The sequence below is a fragment of the Thalassophryne amazonica genome, chromosome 12, assembly GCF_902500255.1.
Source record: "Thalassophryne amazonica chromosome 12, fThaAma1.1, whole genome shotgun sequence".
In the NCBI taxonomy this organism is placed as follows: Eukaryota; Metazoa; Chordata; class Actinopteri; order Batrachoidiformes; family Batrachoididae; genus Thalassophryne; species Thalassophryne amazonica.
This window is the reverse complement of record NC_047114.1, coordinates 90,216,759-90,237,826: the sequence shown is the minus strand read 5'-3', so window position 1 is coordinate 90,237,826 and position 21,068 is coordinate 90,216,759. Positions and strand designations below refer to the sequence as shown.

At 41.3% G+C, this 21,068-nt stretch overlaps 2 protein-coding genes across 2 annotated transcripts; one reads left to right on the top strand and one right to left on the bottom strand.

Moving 5' to 3' along the window:
• Positions 1-1,828: 1,828 nt before the first annotated feature.
• LOC117521306 (histamine H3 receptor-like) lies at positions 1,829-20,867 on the bottom strand. Its single transcript, XM_034182624.1, has 3 exons — positions 20,630-20,867; positions 2,953-3,119; positions 1,829-2,557 (listed from the first exon to the last, which is right to left on the bottom strand). The coding sequence occupies exons 1-3, from the start codon at positions 20,865-20,867 to the stop codon at positions 1,829-1,831; spliced, it is 1,134 nt and encodes a 377-aa protein (XP_034038515.1).
• LOC117521695 (desumoylating isopeptidase 1-like) lies at positions 12,483-13,266 on the top strand. Its single transcript, XM_034183028.1, has one exon. It carries the CDS (start codon positions 12,492-12,494, stop codon positions 13,065-13,067), a length of 576 nt encoding a protein of 191 aa, XP_034038919.1. The 5' UTR covers positions 12,483-12,491; the 3' UTR covers positions 13,068-13,266.
• Positions 20,868-21,068: the final 201 nt, after the last annotated feature.

Sequence of the window (21,068 nt, the reverse complement as noted above, 5' to 3'; positions counted from 1 at the left end):
AATTGATTGGTTTGCTGCCTTGTTGCAGTGGGCCTGCCTGTCTGACATCATCACCACGCGCCAGCAGACAACAAATCATAACATGGAGGGTGGCAGAGGAGAAGTCGGCGAGCAAAAAATTATCAAGTTACTATTGTGGTCCAGTGTGTGGAAACACGTTGGCTTTTGCAAAGACGGAGATGTTCTAAATAAGTTGCTCGCTGCTTGTAGGATATTTAAAGGTCAAGAAAAATACCACAGCAACACGACAAATTTCTCCAACCCCCTACTAAGGCGCCATGGGATTTCAGAACACTGAACAAGTAGCAATAACGACGGATGTGACAATTCCCTCTCATAACATTGATCCAGAGTGAAATATGAAGACCTTTGTTCCGCAATCCAGAGTTTTAAATGAAGCCCATACTGGTAAAAATATTGGTGCATTACTGCATGAAGTCCGCACAGAGTGGAAAACCTCCAACAAGAATCCTGTCATCATCACAGATAACACCAGGAACATGATTGCAGCCGGTGCATTAGCCCTGCCCAGTCCAAAGATTACCCGCTTCACACATCTATCCAGGTATTTATTTCACAGTCACACTGGTTGAATTGGCTAAAAAGTTACTGAACTGATTTCAAGTCACTGAATCATTTCATATCGTATTGTTTTAAATGAACCAACATCGTTCTTGAATTGTATCAGCAACTATGAATCGTGACACGAATCGAATCGTTGTTAAAACGAATCGTTACACCCCTAATGAAACCTGTTCACACCTCAATGCTCAAATTCACAAGGTTCTGTGGATTGCAAAAAAGGGTTTTCATGTGCTGTATGCAAAGCTTTGATTTCACCTGCTTTGTTTTCGGCAGCAGAAGAATATGTGTACGAGCAGCCCAGTCTTTAGGTCCCCTGACACTTGCATGACTTTGAGCCGCACATTTGCACCACGCACATCGTCGTGAGGATTCCACCCGCTGTGTTCCCAGCTGAACGCTGCACTTTGTTCTACTGGCTGCCACGCACTGGACACTGCATATATAAAATATTTTGTTTTGTGGTGGATTAATCATTTTCTCTGCCAGGTGGCTGTAGAAAATGGCTCTCATTTCTTCCTGATTCACAGAGGACCACTCCAGCTGCAGCTGTTCAAGCGCGCACACGCTGAACGAGATGGAGAAAGCATTTGGAGCTGTCTAAAAAATTAATTATTTGTCATGCTTCCATTGTAATGGCTTGGTAAAACAGTTGCATGTTCTTTCCTTCTTGTGTGCAGCTGTAAAAGTATGTTTATGATAGATTTAAGATTTCGTTATAATTGTTCAGACGAGATGCGCTCTGATGCAGTGCTCTGACGCAACCACTCACACTGTTCACTTCTTTACTTGACTTGATGAGCTGCACATAGTGTTGGCGAGTTGATTGCGCAAAGTTGCGTGACATTTATGCGCGAAAGAGCTTTTGAACATTTCAAAATTCTCTTTGTGCAATTGGACGCAGCGGCACCTCTCTCATGTTCAGTCTCCACCCGTTAACTCTCCTGCATGACACAGTGTGTGCAAGTCCATGCATCAAAGTCATACAAGTGTCAGGGGGCCTTTTGGTCCTCCACAGTTACACCCCCTGCAGAGTACAAGCCGGGTGAACAGTATCTACGATGTGAGCCTGAAAAGTGATTGTGCTGTTTTTTAAACTTTTCTGTGAATAAAGCACATGCCATACGTGTTTGAATGTAGAACTCACCTCCTGTTATTGCTTCCTACTCAGTTTCTACAACATCACTTTTTCTCATTGAGACAGAGGTTCATGTTTTAGAGTGCAGGAATCTGTCACTGGCCAGATTCAGTTGAAATCAGGTGAGTGCGGAGGCATGCGCCGCTTTGGGCAGAGAATCTTGCCAAAAGCTCTGCGGAAGCTACTATGGCGAATGAAGTACAGGAACGGGTTAAGAGCCGAGTTGATCCACAGGAGCCAGAAGGTGATCTTGTACCCGATATTCTGGATGCACTGCTCTTTGCAGGCAGCGCAGATGATCATTAGTAGGGTGTACGGGGCCCAGCAGATGGCAAACACAAAAACGATGATAGCCAGCGTCTTCGCAATTTTCCTATCCCTGTACAGACGGCTTGGCCTGGCAGTAATGTCGGTGGGGTGGTCAAGGTTGACATGTTGAGGAGAGGGGTTCTGGGAGGGGACTGAACCCTGTAAATCCTGGTTCATCTCAACCCCGCAGTTGTTGGACAATTGGGCAGAGGCCAGCATGCAGACCTGGATGCGGTGCTGTTCCTCCCTGCTGTGCAGCATCCTCCTGCGTATCTTGAGGTAAATACTGATGTTGAAGAAAGCCACCGAGATGAAAGGACAGAAGAACTCAAACGTGGATGCAGTCAGCAGGAAGTACCAAGAGGAAGAGAACTCAGCCAAGCACTCATCCTCTGGCACATGGCTCTGGCCAACAATCACATCCCAAAATATGATGGCGGGGCCGTACAAGATGAAGGCGAGCACCCACACCACAATCATCTTGATTATAGTTGGATAAGTCTTCCCCTGTCTGGCATGATAAGAAACCTGCAGAAAAATCAAGAACGCCAGAATAACATTTGGTCCCAGTTCCAAATTCACTCTTATAGAGTGAAATCAGCTCTACCGTCTTGTCAAATCACATTTTTCAACTCCAATAAGAGTCATTCACAGCATGATAGTGTTGATTTTTGACCACAGTTACTGAACAAAGTAAGCATCACAAGAAAGAGCTTAAACTTTTAATGCAAGAGACAAAATGCACCATGCAATAATGAGTGGGGGATCTTAAATTTAATCCTAGTGGGAAAAGATCAGAATCAAGTCTGAGTTTATTTCAGACTGCCAGTGTAAAAATGTGTTGTTTTTCTTCCATGCTACGATGCATCACGACCCTAATTTCACTTTGATGACTATGTTGTTTGAAATGATTTGACACTCACGGGTCTGGTGACAGACTGGAACCGGTCATAGCTGATCAGGACAATGTTGAAGACTGAAGCACAGCAGAGGACGTAGTCCATAACCAGCCACAGTTTACACAGTCCTCTGCCCAAAATCCATTTGCCTCTGAGAACGTAGGGGATGTAGACGGGGACGCAGAACGCACCTAGAACACAAGAAAAGGGAAAGATCAAAAACTGCATGTACGTTTTTAAATTTTCATCTGAAACAAATCCATAGTGTACATAACATTCCAAAATCCCCTTTGAAATGTGGGCAACCTCACAGTTCTGCTTTAGATCCTTTGTTGTTTTCACTTTATGTAGCACCTTTTGGACAGATACTGCAAAGATATGGAATTACTTTTGACTGTTATGCTGGTCATGTTGACAGTGATGGAGGAACTCCAAGGGAAGTGCTTGTGAAGAATGCCACCCCCCAACCACAAGATGAATCTGAGTGGTGTGTCGTTGATGGGCTTTTTTACTGTTCATGGATTGTCCATAACAAACACTTTTTTGAGTGCAAGGGTGTTCATAAGTACCAATGTACCCTAGGTCTAAAGTCATTGAGTGATTGTTGTAATTGTGTCATCAGACCTACAACCATGTGTCTTGGACACTCAGGTGAAGAGAGAGGTGAAGCTGTCAACTGATCACCACCTAGTGATGAGTTGGTTCATGGTGGGGCAAGTCACAGAACTGGCCTGAAAGGCCTAAATGCATTGGTGTTCTATGAATGTTTGGTGGAAATGCCTATCCAGATGGTCTACACCTCACACCTCTGAAGGATCTTCTCCTATATTCCAAGGGAAGTCCAGACATGGAATCAGAGTGGTCCATGTTCAAGGCCTCCATTCTTGAGGCAGATGCTTTGAGATGTGGCTAGATGATTGTCAGTGCTTGTCATGGCGGCAACCTAAGACCTCACTGGTGGACACCTGTGGTGAGGGAAAGCATCAGGCTGAAGAAGGAGGCCTTTGGTGCCCGGTTGGTACAGAGGTCTCTGGAATTGGGGGTCAGGTACTAGCGGGCCAAACTGCAGCTTCAGTGGTTACTGAGGCAAAAACTTTTCAATAGCATCAATGTCATTAGATGTAGTGACACAAAACTGTCTGCACACATCGGTAGTCACCTGCTGATTATACTACAGAACTCAGTTTGGAAAAATGTCATTGTAAAAAAATTTGGAGAATTTTTTATTTTTAAAATTTTCAATAGCATCAAAGTTATAAGGTGTAGTGACACAAAATTTACTGCACACAACAGTGGTGTCATGCTGGTTATACTGCAGTACTCAGTTTGGAAAAAAGTAATTGTGAAAATCCTGTGTGACAATCCTGACTGACACCTCTACTGGTGGTTGGCTCTCACTGCGGTATTGTATCACTTCCTGTTCCGGAGCACAGCAGTGTTTTGCTGTATCTGTTAGCTGTTTAATATGCGCAGTTAGATTGATCTAGTTAACTACATAACGATTTGTTTCACAGTGTAATCTTCACGTGGCTTAACTAAAGCACTCCCTCTGCTGAATCACCTCTAAATTATTTAGACATTATTCACTTTGTGTGTCTTTAGGAATCCGCTAGCTTAGCGCAGTTACTAGGTCTTAGCCGGTTTAGCATGGCGGCTTCTCCTGTCTCTCCCACACTTTTCTGCTCTGGGTGTGAAATGTTTAGTTATTCCTCGGCCTCCTTAATCAGTAACGGTACTTGTAATAAGTGTAGCTTATTCGTAGCTTTGGAGGCCAGGCTGGGCGAATTGGAGACTTGGCTCCGCACCTTGGAAAATCCTACAGCTAGCCAGGCCCCTGTAGTCGGTGCGGACCAAGGTAGCTTAGCCGCCGTTAGTTCCCCTCCGGCAGATCCCGAGCAGCCGGGAAAGCAGGCCGACTGGGTGACTGTGAGGAGGAAGCGTAGTCCTAAACAGAAGCCCCGTGTACACCGCCAACCCGTTCACATCTCTAACCGTTTTTCCCCACTCGGCGACACACCCGCCGAGGAACAAACTCTGGTTATTGGCGACTCTGTTTTGAGAAATGTGAAGTTAGCGACACCAGCAACCATAGTCAATTATCTTCCGGGGGCCAGAGCAGGTGACACTGAAGGAAATTTGAAACTGCTGGCTAAGGCTAAGCGTAAATTTGGTAAGATTGTAATTCACGTCGGCAGTAATGACACCCAGTTACGCCAATCGGAGGTCACTAAAATTAATACTGAATCGTGTGTAACTTTGCAAAAACAATGTCGGACTCTGTAGTTTTCTCTGGGCCCCTCCCCAATCGGACCGGGAGTGACATGTTTAGCCGCATGTTCTCCTTGAATTGCTGGCTGTCTGAGTGGTGTCCAAAAAATGAGGTGGGCTTCATAGATAATTGGCAAAGCTTCTGGGGAAAACCTGGTCTTGTTAGGAGAGACGGCATCCATCCCACTTTGGATGGAGCAGCTCTCATTTCTAGAAATCTGGCCAATTTTCTTAAATCCACCAAACCGTGACTATCCAGGGTTGGGACCAGGAAGCAGAGTTGTAGTCTTACACACCTCTCTGCAGCTTCTCTCCCCCTACCATCCCCTCATTACCCTATCCCCGTAGAGACGGTGCCTGCTCCCAGACCACCAATAACCAGCAAAAATCTATTTAAGCATAAAAATTCAAAAAGAAAAAATAATATAGCACCTTCAACTGCACCACATACTAAACAGTTAAATGTGGTCTATTAAACATTAGATCTCTCTCTTCTAAGTCCCTGTTAGTAAATGATATAATAATTGATCAACATATTGATTTATTCTGCCTTACAGAAACCTGGTTACAGCAGGATGAATATGTTAGTTTAAATGAGTCAACACCCCCGAGTCACACTAACTGCCAGAACGCTCGTAGCACGGGCCGAGGCGGAGGATTAGCAGCAATCTTCCACTCCAGTTTATTAATTAATCAAAAACCCAGACAGAGCTTTAATTCATTTGAAAGCTTGTCTCTTAGTCTTGTCCATCCAAATTGGAAGTCCCAAAAACCAGTTTTATTTGTTATTATCTATCATCCACCTGGTCGTTACTGTGAGTTTCTCTGTGAATTTTCAGACGTTTTGTCTGACTTAGTGCTTAGCTCAGATAAGATAATTATAGTGGGCGATTTTAACATCCACACAGATGCTGAGAATGACAGCCTCAACACTGCATTTAATCTATTGTTAGACTTGATTGGCTTTGCTCAAAATGTAAATGAGTCCACCCACCACTTTAATCATATCTTAGATCTTGTTCTGACTTATGGTATGGAAATTGAAGACTTAACAGTATTCCCTGAAAACCCCCTTCTGTCTGATCATTTCTTAATAACATTTACTCTGATGGATTACCCAGCAGTGGGGAATAAGTTTCATTACAGTAGAAGGCTTTCAGAAAGCACTATAACTAGGTTTAAGGATATGATTCCTTCTTTATGTTCTCCAATGCCATATACCAACACAGGGCAGAGTAGCTAGCTAAACTCTGTGAGTGAGATAGATTATCTCGTCAATAGTTTTATATCCTCATTGAGGACAACTTTGGATGCTATAGCTCCTCTGAAAAAGAGAGCCTTAAATCAGAAGTGCCTGACTCCGTGGTATAACTCACAAACTCGCAGCTTAAAGCAGATAACCTGTAGGTTGGAGAGGAAATGGCGTCTCACTAAGTTAGAAGATCTTCACTTAGCCTGGAAAAAGAGTCTGTTGCTCTATAAAAAAAAGCCCTCCGTAAAGCTAGGACATCTTACTACTCATCACTAATTGAAGAAAATAAGAACCCCAGATTTCTTTTCAGCACTGTAGCCAGGCTGACAAAGAGTCAGAGCTCTATTGAGCCGAGTATTCCTTTAACTTTAACTAGTAATGACTTCATGACTTTCTTTGCTAATAAAATTTTAACTATTAGAGAAAAAATTACTCATAACCATCCCAAAGACATATCGTTCTCTTTGGCTGCTTTCAGTGATGCCGGTATTTGGTTAGACTCTTTCTCTCTGATTGTTCTGTCTGAGTTATTTTCATTAGTTACTTCCTCCAAACCATCAACATGTCTATTAGACCCCATTCCTACCAGGCTGCTCAAGGAAGCCCTACCATTAATTAATGCTTCGATCTTAAATATGATCAATTTGTCTTTATTAGTTGGCTATGTACCACAGGCTTTTAAGGTGGCAGTAATTAAACCATTACTTAAAAAGCCATCACTTGACCCAGCTATCTTAGCTAATTATAGGCCAATCTCCAACCTTCCTTTTCTCTAAAAGATTCTTGAAAGGGTAGTTGTAAAACAGCTAACTGATCATCTGCAGAGGAATGGTTTCAGTCAGCTTTTAGAATTCATCATAGTACAGAAACAGCATTAGTGAAGGTTACAAATGATCTTCTTATGGCCTCAGACAGTGGACTCATCTCTGTGCTTGTTCTGTTAGACCTCAGTGCTGCTTTTGATACTGTTGACCATAAAATTTTATTACAGAGATTAGAGCATGCCATAGGTATTAAAGGCACTGTGCTGCGGTGGTTTGAATCATATTTATCTAATAGATTACAATTTGTTCATGTAAATGGGGAATCTTCTTCACAGACTAAGGTTAATTATGGAGTTCCACAAGGTTCTGTGCTAGGACCAGTTTTATTCACTTTATACAACCCCTGGCAAAAATTATGGAATCACCGGCCTCGGAGGATGTTCATTCAGTTGTTTAATTTTGTAGAAAAAAAGCAGATCACAGACATGACACAAAACTAAAGTCATTTCAAATGGCAACTTTCTGGCTTTAAGAAACACTATAAGAAATCAAGAAAAAAAGATTGTGGCAGTCAGTAACGATTACTTTTTTAGACCAAGCAGAGGAAAAAATATGGAATCACTCAATTCTGAGGAAAGAATTATGGAATCACCCTGTAAATTTTCATCCCCAAAACTAACACCTGCATCATATCAGATCTGCTCGTTAGTCTGCATCTAAAAAGGAGTGAACACACCTTGGAGAGCTGTTGCACCAAGTGGACTGACATGAATCATGGCTCCAACACGAGAGATGTCAATTGAAACAAAGGAGAGGATTATCAAACTCTTAAAAGAGAGTAAATCATCACGCAATGTTGCAAAAGATGTTGGTTGTTCACAGTCAGCTGTGTCTAAACTCTGGACCAAATACAAACAACATGGGAAGGTTGTTAAAGGCAAACATACTGGTAGACCAAGGAAGACATCAAAGCGTCAAGACAGAAAACTTAAAGCAATATGTCTCAAAAATCGAAAAATGTACAACAAAACGAATGAGGAACGAATGGGAGGAAACTGGAGTCAACGTCTGTGACCGAACTGTAAGAAACCGCCTAAAGGAAATGTGATTTACATACAGAAAAGCTAAACGAAAGGCATCATTAACACCTAAACAGAAAAAAACAAGGTTACAATGGGCTAAGGAAAAGCAATTGTGGACTGTGGATGACTGGATGAAAGTCATATTCAGTGATGAATCTCGAATCTGCATTGGGCAAGGTGATGATGCTAGAACTTTTGTTTGGTGCCTTTCCAATGAGATTTATAAAGATGACTGCCTGAAGAGAACATGTAAATTTCCACAGTCATTGATGATATGGGGCTGCATGTCAGGTAAAGGCACTGGGGAGATGGCTGTCATTACATCATCAATAAATGCACAAGTTTATGTTGATATTTTGGACAATTGAAAGGATGTTTGGGGATGATGAAATCATTTTTCAAGATGATAATGCATCTTGCCATAGAGCAAAAACTGCAAAAACATTCCTTGCAAAAAGACACATAGGGTCAATGTCAATGAGCAGATCTGATTTGATGCAGGTGTTAATTTGGGGGATGAAAATTTACAGGGTGATTCCATAATTTTTTCCTCAGAATTGAGTGATTCCATATTTTTTTCCTCTGCTTGGTCTAAAAAAGTAACCGTTACTGACTGCCACAATCTTTTTTTCTTGATTTCTTATAGTGTTTCTTAAAGCCAGAAAGTTGCCATTTGAAATGACTTTAGTTTTGTGTCATGTCTGTGATCTGCTTTTTTTCTACAAAATTAAACAACTGAATGAACATCCTCCGAGGCCGGTGATTCCATAATTTTTGCCAGGGGTTGTACATGCTTCCCTTAGGCAGTATTATTAGACAGCATTGCTTAAATTTTCATTGTTACGCAGATGATACCCAGCTTTATCTATCCATGAAGCCAGAGGACACACACCAATTAGCTAAACTGCAGGATTGTCTTACAGACATAAAGACATGGATGACCTCTAATTTCCTGCTTTTAAACTCAGAAAATCTGAAGTTATTGTACTTGGCCCCACAAATCTTAGAAACATGGTGTCTAACCAGATCCTTACTCTGGATGGCATTACACTGACCTCTAGTAATACTGTGAGAAATCTTGGAGTCATTTTTGATCAGGATATGTCATTCAATGCGCATATTAAACAAATATGTAGGACTGCTTTTTTGCATTTGCGTAATATCTCTAAAATTAGAAAGGTCTTGTCTCAGAGTGATGCTGAAAACTAATTCATGCATTTATTTCCTCTAGGCTGGACTATTGTAATTCATTATTATCAGGTTGTCCTAAAAGTTCCCTGAAAAGCCTTCAGTTAATTCAAAATTCTGCAGCTACAGTACTGACAGGGACTAGAAGGAGAGAGCACAGCTCACCCATATTGGCCTCTCTTCATTGGCTTCCTGTTAATTCTAGAATAGAATTTAAAATTCTTCTTCTTACTTATAAGGTTTTGAATAATCAGGTCCCATCTTATCTTAGGGATCTCATAGTACCATATCACCCCAATAGAGCACTTTGCTCTCAGACTGCAGGCTTACTTGTAGTTCCTAGGGTTTGTAAGAGTAGAATGGGAGGCAGAGCCTTCAGCTTTCAGGCTCCTCTCCTGTGGAACCAGCTCCCAATTCAGATCAGGGAGACAGATACCCTCTCTACTTTTAAGATTAGGCTTAAAACTTTCCTTTTTGCTAAAGCTTATAGTTAGGGCTGGATCAGGTGACCCTGAACCATCCCTTAGTTATGCTGCTATAGACTTAGACTGCTGAGGGGTTCCCATGATGCACTGAGTGTTTCTTTCTCTTTTTGCTCTGTATGCACCACTCTGCATTTAATCATTAGTGATTGATCTCTGCTCCCCTCCACAGCATGTATTTTTCCTGGTTCTCTCCCTCAGCCCCAACCAGTGCCAGCAGAAGACTGCCCCTCCCTGAGCCTGGTTCTGCTGGAGGTTTCTTCCTGTTAAAAGGGAGTTTTTCCTCCCTTTTGACCGTTGGGGTTTTTCCGTAATTATTGTATGGCTTTGCCTTACAATATAAAGCGCCTTGAGGCAACTGTTTGTTGTGATTTGGCGCTATATAAATAAAATTGATTGATTTGAAAATTTTTTGAGAATTTTTTATTGTTTTTATTTTCAATTGCATCAATGCTATAGGGTGTTCATCAGACCCATGTGAAACAAATCTGCCAAAGAGGCTGCCTCATCCCTGGAAGCTATCTTCATTGAACATGGATGTCCAGATATAGTTCAATTGGACAGGGAGCCAGAATTCTTGGGTGCAGTTATGCTGTTACTCGAGAAACACGGCGTGAAAGTGATGAAAAGCAGGCTGTACCACCCACAGTCACAGGGCAAAGTGGAACAACACAACAGAACAGTAAAGAGGAAGCTACACTTTGAGGCTATGAAGAAGAGCAGGTTAGGTTTTAATTGGGTAGAATGCCTACAAGATGTTCAGTGTTTACTACGGCAGAGGAAATGACGCTTCTGCCGATGAAACAAGGTGCTGTGCCACCGTTGCCTCAGAAAGATGCTTGAAAAGGGCTCGGGAGTATTATATGAAAAAGCACGGGTGTTTTATATGCAGTCGTGGAGCCAAAGTCCTAATATGGTACCCATTTGAGGAAAGCAGGGTTCCTAATAAGACTTACGTCCTTAAAGGAAAGATATTGAAAAGAGGGTGCGGTTTTGAACCCTACTTGGTTAGGTACAATTGAGACAGAGCGTTTTGAGCAGATGGAAAAGCGCTATATAAATGCAGTCCATTTACCATTTACAATGACTTGCAGCACAGGACCATGAATAACTGTGGAAAACATTACAAGCAGGACCTTAGAAAAGGAAAAGGAGACACGTTGTCAGTCGCGGCAGATTCTGGAACAGATGGAGCAGAGGCAAAGCCACAAATCTAAATATTACCTGATATTGAAGGAAAATAGACCTGGGGAAGCTACCAAAGAGAGGAAGAAAGCACCCAGTCCAGTGACAGAACAAAAGATAGAAGTGGCAATTCAGTGGATAGAGCAGTGGAAAGAAGCGATGAATCCATAGCAAGAACATCATCGGATGCTGATTCTCAAAAGAGAAACTTCAGAAGAGACAAAAGAATTGTCATCAGTAAAGACCCTCTTGGGCCTGGTAGCTGTCAGTTTGAGTCCGTTTCGCATCAGCTGTTAAAGTTAGGTATCTACAGAACACATGAGCAGCTTCGGACAACTGCAGTACGCCATATTGCAGAGCATAGATTCTACTATTGTGATTTTGTTGCTGGCAACGACATCAACATTTACTTGTACACAATGACTGATGTTGCAATGTATGGAGACAACCTGACCCTTCTGCCACTGGCTCGAGAATTTTACATATAGTTTCTTGTCATGAATGCTCGCGGTAGGCCATACAACAGGATCATTTCTAATAACAACACCTTTGAAAGAGATATTCCCCTCCTGACTCTGGGTCATTGTCCAGAAGCAGAAGGGGAACACTATGTTTCCGTTGAAGTACAGCAAGACTATTTGCAAAACATGTTACAAAGAATTCAACAAAGTGATAACAGAGAACAGGAAGATCAGGTAAGCCGTGCTAGTCCACAAAGCCAAACCAGTACTGAAGAAGCAAACAAAAGTGAAAACAAAGAACAGGAAGATCAGGTAAGCCGTGCTAGTCCACAAAGCCAAACCGGTACTGAAGAAGCAAACAAAAGTGAAAACAAAGAACAGGAAGATCAGGTAAGCCGTGCTAGTCCACAAAGCCAAACCGGTACTGAAGAAGCAAACAAAAGTGAAAACAAAGAACAGGAAGATCAGGTAAGCCGTGCTAGTCCACAAAGCCAAACCAGTACTGAAGAAGCAAACAAAAGTGAAAACAAAGAACAGGAAGATCAGATAAGCCGTGCTAGTCCACAAAGCCAAACCGGTACTGAAGAAGCACACGAATATGAGCGCGAGAACGAAGAACAGGAAGATCATGTAAGCCATGCTAGTCCACAAAGCCAAACCGGTACTGAAGAAACAAAGTAAAGTGAAAACGAAGAACAGGAAGATCAGGTAAGCCGTGCTAGTCCACAAAGCCAAACCGCAGGTGAAGAAGCACATAGCATCAGTGCATGCCCATTGATGTGTTACACTCTACAGCGGGTGTCACAATTTTTCGCAACAACAGTTGAGTCACTTGGCTATCCATATATCTCCATAAACCCAATGCAAATGCCGAATCAGCCATGCCGCTAGCTAGATTAGCAAACTATATTAGGGAAAAATATATAGAATTAAATTTTAGGATTTTCATTATGGATAAGAATACTACGAGATACAATGTTCAGCTGTATATTTATGACTTGTCAAGGGGGATGGCTCAAAGTCTTAGTCCTATCATGTTAGGAAAGCAGCTGGATGGAATATGGCACACAGCGATAGTGGTATATGGAGACGAGTTCTTCTTTGGAGGCAAGGGAATCTCCAGCTGTTCACCAGGTGGGACCATGCTGGGTCCTCCAGACACGGTGGTGGAGTTGGGTGAGACAGAAGTGTCAGAGGACATCTTCATGGATTACCTTTCTTCTTTGGGAGAAAGCACATACAGAGGTGACAGATATCGTCTGTTTGAGCACAACTGCAACACCTTCACCAATGAGGTGGCTCAGTTTCTCACCGGCAGGACCATTCCCTCTTACATTACCAACCTTCCATCTGAAGTCCTCTCTACATCATTCGGCCAGATTATACGGCCTATTCTGGACTCCATCCACATCGCCCCTCCAGGAGGTAACGTCATCACCGGTGGAAGACGTAACTAACTTGAGAGGACATCCCCACATCTCTGCCATTGTAATCAGTAGTCCGAAGTCTGTTTTACATTAAATGCTGACATTGATGAATGAATGTTTCTTAAATGTTGAAAGAAACCAAGTTTATTTACTTATTTGACTGTTTTGTGACTGTATTTTATGTGCAATCTTATGTTTAAGGCACACCATTAATAAGGTAAATATTGCACTTTGTAATCACAGGTTTATCACACTTAGAGTTAAACCATGTCAAAATACCTCTTGCATATTAATTCAACAAGCTCACTGTTAAGCTTAAAAACAAAATGCCACTGTACAACTTCTTGGAATTCTTCCCATTGTTGTGTTTCAACTATTGATATTGAAATGGGAAATGTTTCTCAGATTGTTAGTGTCCAGAGATTGAGTAGAACCTTTAGCAGCCATAGTGGATTAATGATGCGATTGAGAGGTCTTTTGCATGACGCGGGCGGCAGGTGGTTCAATGCATGGTTAGTTCTGGATATGAGAGAAAATAGTTGGTATGCCTTTTGAGACGTAATTTGGAGAGATGCATGAAAAAGATTTCCAAGTCTCTGAAAACATATTTTGCCACATCTCATGTAACCACAAGCAGGACAGTCCGCCATGTGTAGATTTGTTGATATAGTACATAAAACAGTGCTGGTGAATGGTTTACTTACCTGAAAATAACTTTACGTTATGTTCAGTCACATCTCTGATTTACTAGCCTGTTTATATGGTTGAGCAGCTTTATGTGACAGTTAAGAAGTTGTGTGTGATTTTTATTCCTTTATCTGTACCAATACATATGCCATGTTGCAGTTGTTTAGTTCCTTTATTTTAGCTGTTAAGGATGACTGTATGTAAATAACACTGTAGCTTTAGTTGTTTTTTTGATGTTGTTGCCTTCAGCTCTGTTATATGTTTTCTCTGGTAATTGTTAATGTTGCAGAGCAACTTCAGCTGAGCGTTGTATTGCTCAGAAAAGGTACTTTTCGTTATGCATTTTCTGCGAACATTCATCATTCATATGACAAAAAAACAATGGTAGATGGTCACATTCCATGGCTCATACAGAAAACCAAAGATGTTATTCAACTTACAATAACTGAAATCATGACTTATATTGTTCCACAATGCAATGCATATTTCCAAAGAGAGCTGCTGCCCCCGCGACCCGACTCTGGATAAAGCGGAAGAAAATCGATAGGTGGATGGATGGATGTATCCAATCAAAATTAGCACATTTTAAGCCACAAGCTCATACTGTGCATATAAGCAGTTAGTTTTATTATCTGTTCAATAGTTATTTGATTTATATATATAAAAAAAAACAAAAACAAAAAAAACAGATGGTTTCCAACCCTGATGTTGTTGGCAAACTTTTCACGAACAGTACATATTATATATCACTGGAATTATGTTAATTGTTAAATGCATAGAGACTCTTACATGATTGGTCATTTTATAGGAAATTGCTATAATGCGAGGCTCTGTTGTACATCATAATATTTTAGGCATCAAGTGTAATCAATCAATCAATCAATCAACTTTTTTCTTGTATAGCGCCAAATCACAACAAACAGTTGCCCCAAGGCGCTCTATATCAATCTATATAATCTATATCAAAATGATCACATTCGTCTATTTATCACATAACTTCATCAACAACGGATTTTTCGTCATGCCATGTACATGTGGCAAATGAACGCAGTATCTGAAAGTAACAAATGCACTATTTAGCTTTATTATACATGGTAGATACCAATTTTATGTCATAGATTTTTTACACGATGGAGCCGTAAGTTATGTGATAAACTCAAACACGTTTTAAAGCTTGAATCATGAGGAAATGTAACATAGCTAAACAAACGACTGATCCATTACCCGTGCATCTGCATATTTATACATGTTTACAGGTTACATAAAGTTATAGGATATCTGCGAAGAAGCTCACAAGTTGTAGGCTATTGTGAGTAGACAGAATGATTCTATATAACACAGCTAAGTTACAGACATGTTATATGTGCATGAAAAGAGATAATCAGACGGATGCTTTTTACTCAGTGCGTTTTACCGTATTTCTTTAACTGACATATTGAAATTACACCATTTTCTAGTGATATTAAGAATTAAATGAATGTATTTACACACTTATAAAGATATTAGAAAATGAATTACCAAAGGAGTTGTTGTTACAAAATGTTCAGTATTTTCCAGATGAACTCGTTTGGAAATAAAATCAGATTTACAAACAAAGTTTTGTTGTCAAGGTTTTTTTTCCATTTTATTTATCCAATTCAATGAAATGTAGTTGGTAATGGTATACGTCAAATAAGAGATTGCACATTGTTGTGTGTGTGTATTTCCCTCAAATAAAAACAGTTTTAACGGAACTACAGTGCATTGTTACTAAACGAGTTGAGGCGACCTAAAAACTTTATTACAAAGTGAGTTGTGACTTAATTTTTATTATGGACTAACTTCATGGCGAGTCCTTATAATTTTGTCGACTTCCATGGTTTACGCTAATATCTTGCATTTAAATCAAGAATCTGGTTTTTACAGAAGTTTTATTCAAAACTTGCATAGAGCTTTTAAACGCTTTTGGACCTTTATTTGTCACCAAGCTCTTAATGATTTTGCACACGACAATTGGATCTGTATTGCCAAAATGGTCATTATTACAAGCCCATTTCGTAGTAAAATACCATTTTGCAAAAAGGCATGTGTAAACTATGAATTTCACCTTTCCAAATTAAGACCTGTGGTCAAATTGGAGAGATATTTGCCTCAAACAGATAGAGAGGCATATGATAAAACCGGTTATGAATGCGAGAAAAATGGATCACAAAATGTCTTGAGAGTTTAAGCTTGTCTGTTTTTCAGGAAATCGTTACAAAACGATTGATTAATCCATAATTCACCATCATTCTTTGCATTAAATCGACGCTTTTGCACATTTATAACAAACTTTTGAAACATTATTACCGGCGGTCCTGGAGGCGGGCCGTGCAGGCAGCCGCCCGGGGCAGCATCGCGGGGAGGGCGGCACGAGCGTGCGAAAAAAAAAAAGAAGAAAAAAAAGCGGGGTGGGGGGGTGTCCTGACGGGAGAGTTCGTGTTTACGTTACGGCAGAGCGCCCCCCCCCCCATCTCACCTCTCACGTTAGGTGAGCAACGCTGCACAGTGCAGAGTTTGTGCAGGGGGAAGGGGGAATCATTCAATGTTTGGACGAGGAGGTGGTCGAAACGGAGTAAGACATAATCATGGATAGGAAACGATCAAAGCCATCAGGTGCACAATTTCGAAAGAAAAAGAAAGAAGAAAAGGAGAAACGAGCAAAGGAAAAAGGTATGTATTGATTTACGTATTCCCGCAGCTTCACAGTGCTTTAAACAGTGATGACACTGAGCGTCCACAGAGTTTAAGAGCGAAGCAAAGACTGCAGTGAAACGAGACGAGTCATTGGATAAATACTGGGCTTTGTCCCGCCCATCGGACACTCAGCGTGTCTGGGGGTCTATGGGGCAGTGGGCGGGCCTCGGCCGGCCCGGACACTCAGCTTCTGCATGATGATTGGATGATCTGTCTGAGGCTGAATCCCTTTTTGATTGACAGCGAAATGAGCGAATCAGCGATCTTTTGGCGTAAACATCCGTGGGAGCATTTTTTAATTTTCATTCTGTTCTGAGTTGAACCGGAGACTTTCCTAATCGTCTTAGCGGCATTTTCTTTGTTAAAAACGACTAGCGACAAATCGAGCTTCTATTTCTGGTGTGTTTTTTTTTTTTGTAGCTGCTTGTGTTTGGAGACTGACTTCTATCACTTTTTATGACTTCTATCGCAGTTTCTGTCCCTACCGAGCAGCGGGTGCTGCTGAGCCCCTCCACCGTCACAAAGCACTCAGAGGCGGACAAACTTCACACTAGCCTCGCGCCAGTCCCAGCTAGCGAGCTATCTAGGTAGCAAGCTGCACATGATGGCAGACAATTTGAATGTTGTGGACCGGATTTTGGCGAAGCCATTTGATAGTCTTCCTTACGAAGAAGCCACGGCTGCTGTCATGGCTTCAGCTCTCAATGGTTTGCAGGCCAAAGTTAAAGCAATAACCCCCAGTGCAGTGTTTGTGCATTGCTATGCACACAGACTGAATCTGGTTCTGTCTCAGGGGGCTAAATGCTTATCTGAGTGCAGAATATTTTTTGCATCACTCTCTGGGTTTGCCACATTTTTCTCAAAATCCACAAAGAGGATGTCTTTTCTTGAGTCTGCAGGCTGCTCAAGGTTGCCCAGAAATGCTCCTACTCGATGGAATTTCACATCACGGATAGTGAGCACTGGGGCAAACAATTATGATGCCTCCTGCAAACGTTTGAGATGATCATTGCAGATAAGTCTATGGATGATGACACATTAGACTGTGCCAATTTCTTTGTGTTTGTTATTGCAGTAGTCATTAAAACTGGAAATTTGTTCTTGAAAATAGCTGTTGTGAGTTAATTTGTGGGATTGTGGGTGTTCTGGACAAAGTTAGTGTTTTCATGGGTGGTGGGACGGAGGTGGTGGCCACGTGAGTGCGCGGGGGGGGGGGGGGGGGGCACGCAGGGGGCTTTCGCCCGGGGAGTAAATCACTCTAGGACTGCCACTGCTTAGACTGCTGGGGGTTTCCCATGATGCACTGAGTGTTTCTTTCTCTTTTTGCTCTGTATGCACCACTCTGCATTTAATCATTAGTGATTGATCTCTGCTCCCCTCCACAGCATGTCTTTTTCCTGATTCTCTCCCCTCAGCCCCAACCAGTCCCAGCAGAAGACTGCCCCTACCTGAGCCTGGTTCTGCTGGAGGTTTCTTCCTGTTAAAAGGGAGTTTTTGTAATTATTGTACGGCTTTTGCCTTACAATATAAAGTGCCTTGGGGCAACTGTTTGTTGTGATTTGGCGCTATATAAATAAAACTGATTTGATTTGATTTCTCCCTGAAAGCAGTGGTGGGCACAGTTCCGCTAATCCACTAACCAATAATTATCAAAGCTAAAGGTCCAGTTTTGAAGCCTTCACATAACTTTGAAAAGCATCAGCAAACCAATTAGCTTCTGATAAATTTAGGTCTGATAATTTTTCGACCACTAATGTATTTTTGTGGGCATAGTAAATAAAGCTTAACAGTTAAAAACATTTGTGAAGTCTTTGTGATTTGTGAAATTAAAGATTTTAGTGCCTACCTGTTACATGCTTTGTAGCAGACAGACAGCTATGAGAGGTACAGCTCTATCCCCTGCAGGCAGAGGAGAGCTGACTACCAGAGAGAGAGAGAGAGAGAGAGAGAGAGAGATCATTTCTTTTTACATCATACAGACTCGCTGGCATATCACACAAGTCATTCACAGGCATTCAGTTTTGACTTATGGTTAAAATTTTAAACAAACGAATTCTGGTCAAATTATTTAAATTAACGTCACTTCTGTCATTTTATAAAGTGAAAATATCAGCTACTGTATATGTTTTAGTTTTAAAGTAATGCACTAATTTTGAAGGTTGCCAGTGCTGGCACACAGAGAATCCGTGCTGGGGATAAAGCCGAATCCTCTCTGTGTGCGGCAGGATGTCACAAAATTCAGAAAAACATGCAGGAATTCTAAGCCTGTATTTATAATGTTATGAATAAGATGTCCGTTATTTGGAAGAAAGTAGAGGTGTAACTGACTTTAGCCCATGACACCCCCCCACTTGTCCCTCTCATTAGAGAAACCCAGAGGTGAAGTGTTCCCGCATACTCTCACACGCGCCACTAGCTCTCCTCCAACGAGAGTGCCACACTGAGCAGTGTGCTGACCCTGGGACGCGGAGACGCATGCCCCCCCACCCCCATTTCTTTAACCATCTCACTGCTTCTCTTCACTCAGACAGCAAGCAGGGACGCCTGCAGCTGCCTGCAGGGGGCGCCAATTTGCCAATTCTACACACAGTGACAAGAAAACCATTTTGCAGTGGACATGATTTTTTTTTTAAGTGCTCGTCCCCACAGTGCCACCCCTCCATAAAAGCCGCCCAGGGCGAAGGCTGGCATGACCCATTTTAAAAACTGCCACTGTTTACAGGCTTTCTCATAAGTCAAAATATGTCAATTGATGCTGCCCATTAATTGGCTGAAAGCTGCGGTCCTCATGCGGCATAAAGTCACACACATAGTGTCTTACCTGTTAGTTAGTGGATTCATCAAGACGACCTGAAGAAAACCACGTAAATACTTTAATCGTCTGGCACTTTGCGCCACAGTTGCATTTCTGTCAGTTCAGAGAGCAGATCCTTCTCTCTCTCTCTCCCCCCACCGTGTTTCTGTGTTTGCACTACAAACTGAAAAAGTCACAGCGCCTCATTAACATCTTAATTTTACCACAGACACCAGGCAAACCTGGCTGCACGTGAAGGAATAACCTTATAATCCACAAAGAAAAAAAAAAAACAAGTAAAATTAAGATGCGTTGACAGCGTTCTTCTCTGACATGCGCACAATTAAACCCAGCTGCAAAGCATTCAGTTCCATTGCTGCAATATGTCAACCCTGAATGCATTTGAGCATGCTCCTCAGGTGTTCCAGCTGCTGCATGTGCCGAGACGAGAGGCGCGTGAAGCCACACATCTGGATCTCTCTGCTCCTCCTCATTTCTACTCCGGTAATTTCAATTTTTTTATTACTTTTTTCCAAAGTGAGTGCTGTAGTATAACCAGCAGCACCCCACTGTTGTGTGCAGTAAATTTGGTGTCACTACACCTTCTGACATTGATGCTACTGAAAATTTAAACAATGAAAACTGATCTTTTTTTTTTTTTTTTTCATTTTAAAATCGGTGGGTGCGGATTATATTCAGGTGCATTTCTAAACAATGTTTGTTAGAAATTGAAAGTGTTACCAGTTACAGTGCTGTCAACAGGTAAACATGAGGTCAAGAAAGATGTCTTTATTTTTTATGAAACAAGTATTTATGTTCATTGAAGTCAAGAAAGGGTGACTACACAGTGCAAAAACTGTCCCTCTCAAAATAAGACAAAATAATCCTAAATCTAGCCAAATTGTTTTGTATTAAAAAAATACTCGACAAGATTATTTTTCTATTTAGACAAAAAATAAGTCAAATTTTCTTTAAACATGCCTTTTTTACTTTCTTAGATATCAGTTTTGCAGTGTAAAGTGTGTATTGGCAAAACAGGTTATCATCTTCATGTTGAAGTGTGTGTGTGTGTGTGTGTGGGGGGGGGGGGTGACAGCTGTTGAACACACACACACAAATATATATATATATATATATATATATATATATATATATATATATATATAAACATGAAATTATAATAAAGTAGCAATTTAACATATTTACTTTTAAAAGTAATCAGTAAAGTAGCTAAATTACTTTTACAAGGAGTAATCAGTAATTGGATTATTTTTTCAAAGTAATTGTGGCAACACTGGTCCAAAGTGAAACAGCAGAAGTTTAATATTAATACATTTCCTTAAACTTTACTGACCAAATTGTCTTTGTGGTGTCCAGCCAAAAGAAAGTAACTTACCTACAAGGAAATCTGATATGGCCAAATTCAGCAGATAGTAGCTGCACTGTCTTCTCAAACACTTGTCCACTTTAAAGGCTACAATGACCAGCCCGTTACCCAGGATGGTTACAACTACAACAATGACCATTACTGTCAACAAAACATAATACTTGGGTCCTGAGACGCTGCGGACTGCAGTCAAAGTGGCGTTAAAGCTCTCCGTAACCGATATGAGATCTTTTTCTCCCTCCGACATAACTACTCACGCAAGCTGATCCAAAACGCACAAAACACCAAATTAATAAAGCAAAACGAACTGCAACAAGATGAATCTTTGGAGGCAAAGAACCCCTCTGCAGTTTTAGTGAGTTCGTCTCCTATTTATGTGATACTAGTGAAAACACGCACGCACGCGCGCAAGACAGGAGGATGGCTGGTCACACTTGTTGAATGTCCC

Excerpts from the sequence above, each read along its gene's own strand:
- LOC117521695 (XM_034183028.1), top strand. The coding sequence starts at position 12,492 with ATGCCGCTAGCTAGATTAGCAAACTATATTAGGGAAAAATATATAGAA.
- LOC117521306 (XM_034182624.1), bottom strand. The coding sequence starts at position 20,867 with ATGTCGGAGGGAGAAAAAGATCTCATATCGGTTACGGAGAGCTTTAAC. Across the intron at positions 3,120-20,629 it reads CATATCAGATTTCCTTGTAG|GTGCGTTCTGCGTCCCCGTC; the intron begins GTAAGTTACTTT and ends CTTGTGTTCTAG. Across the intron at positions 2,558-2,952 it reads TCCAGTCTGTCACCAGACCC|GTTTCTTATCATGCCAGACA; the intron begins GTGAGTGTCAAA and ends ATTTTTCTGCAG.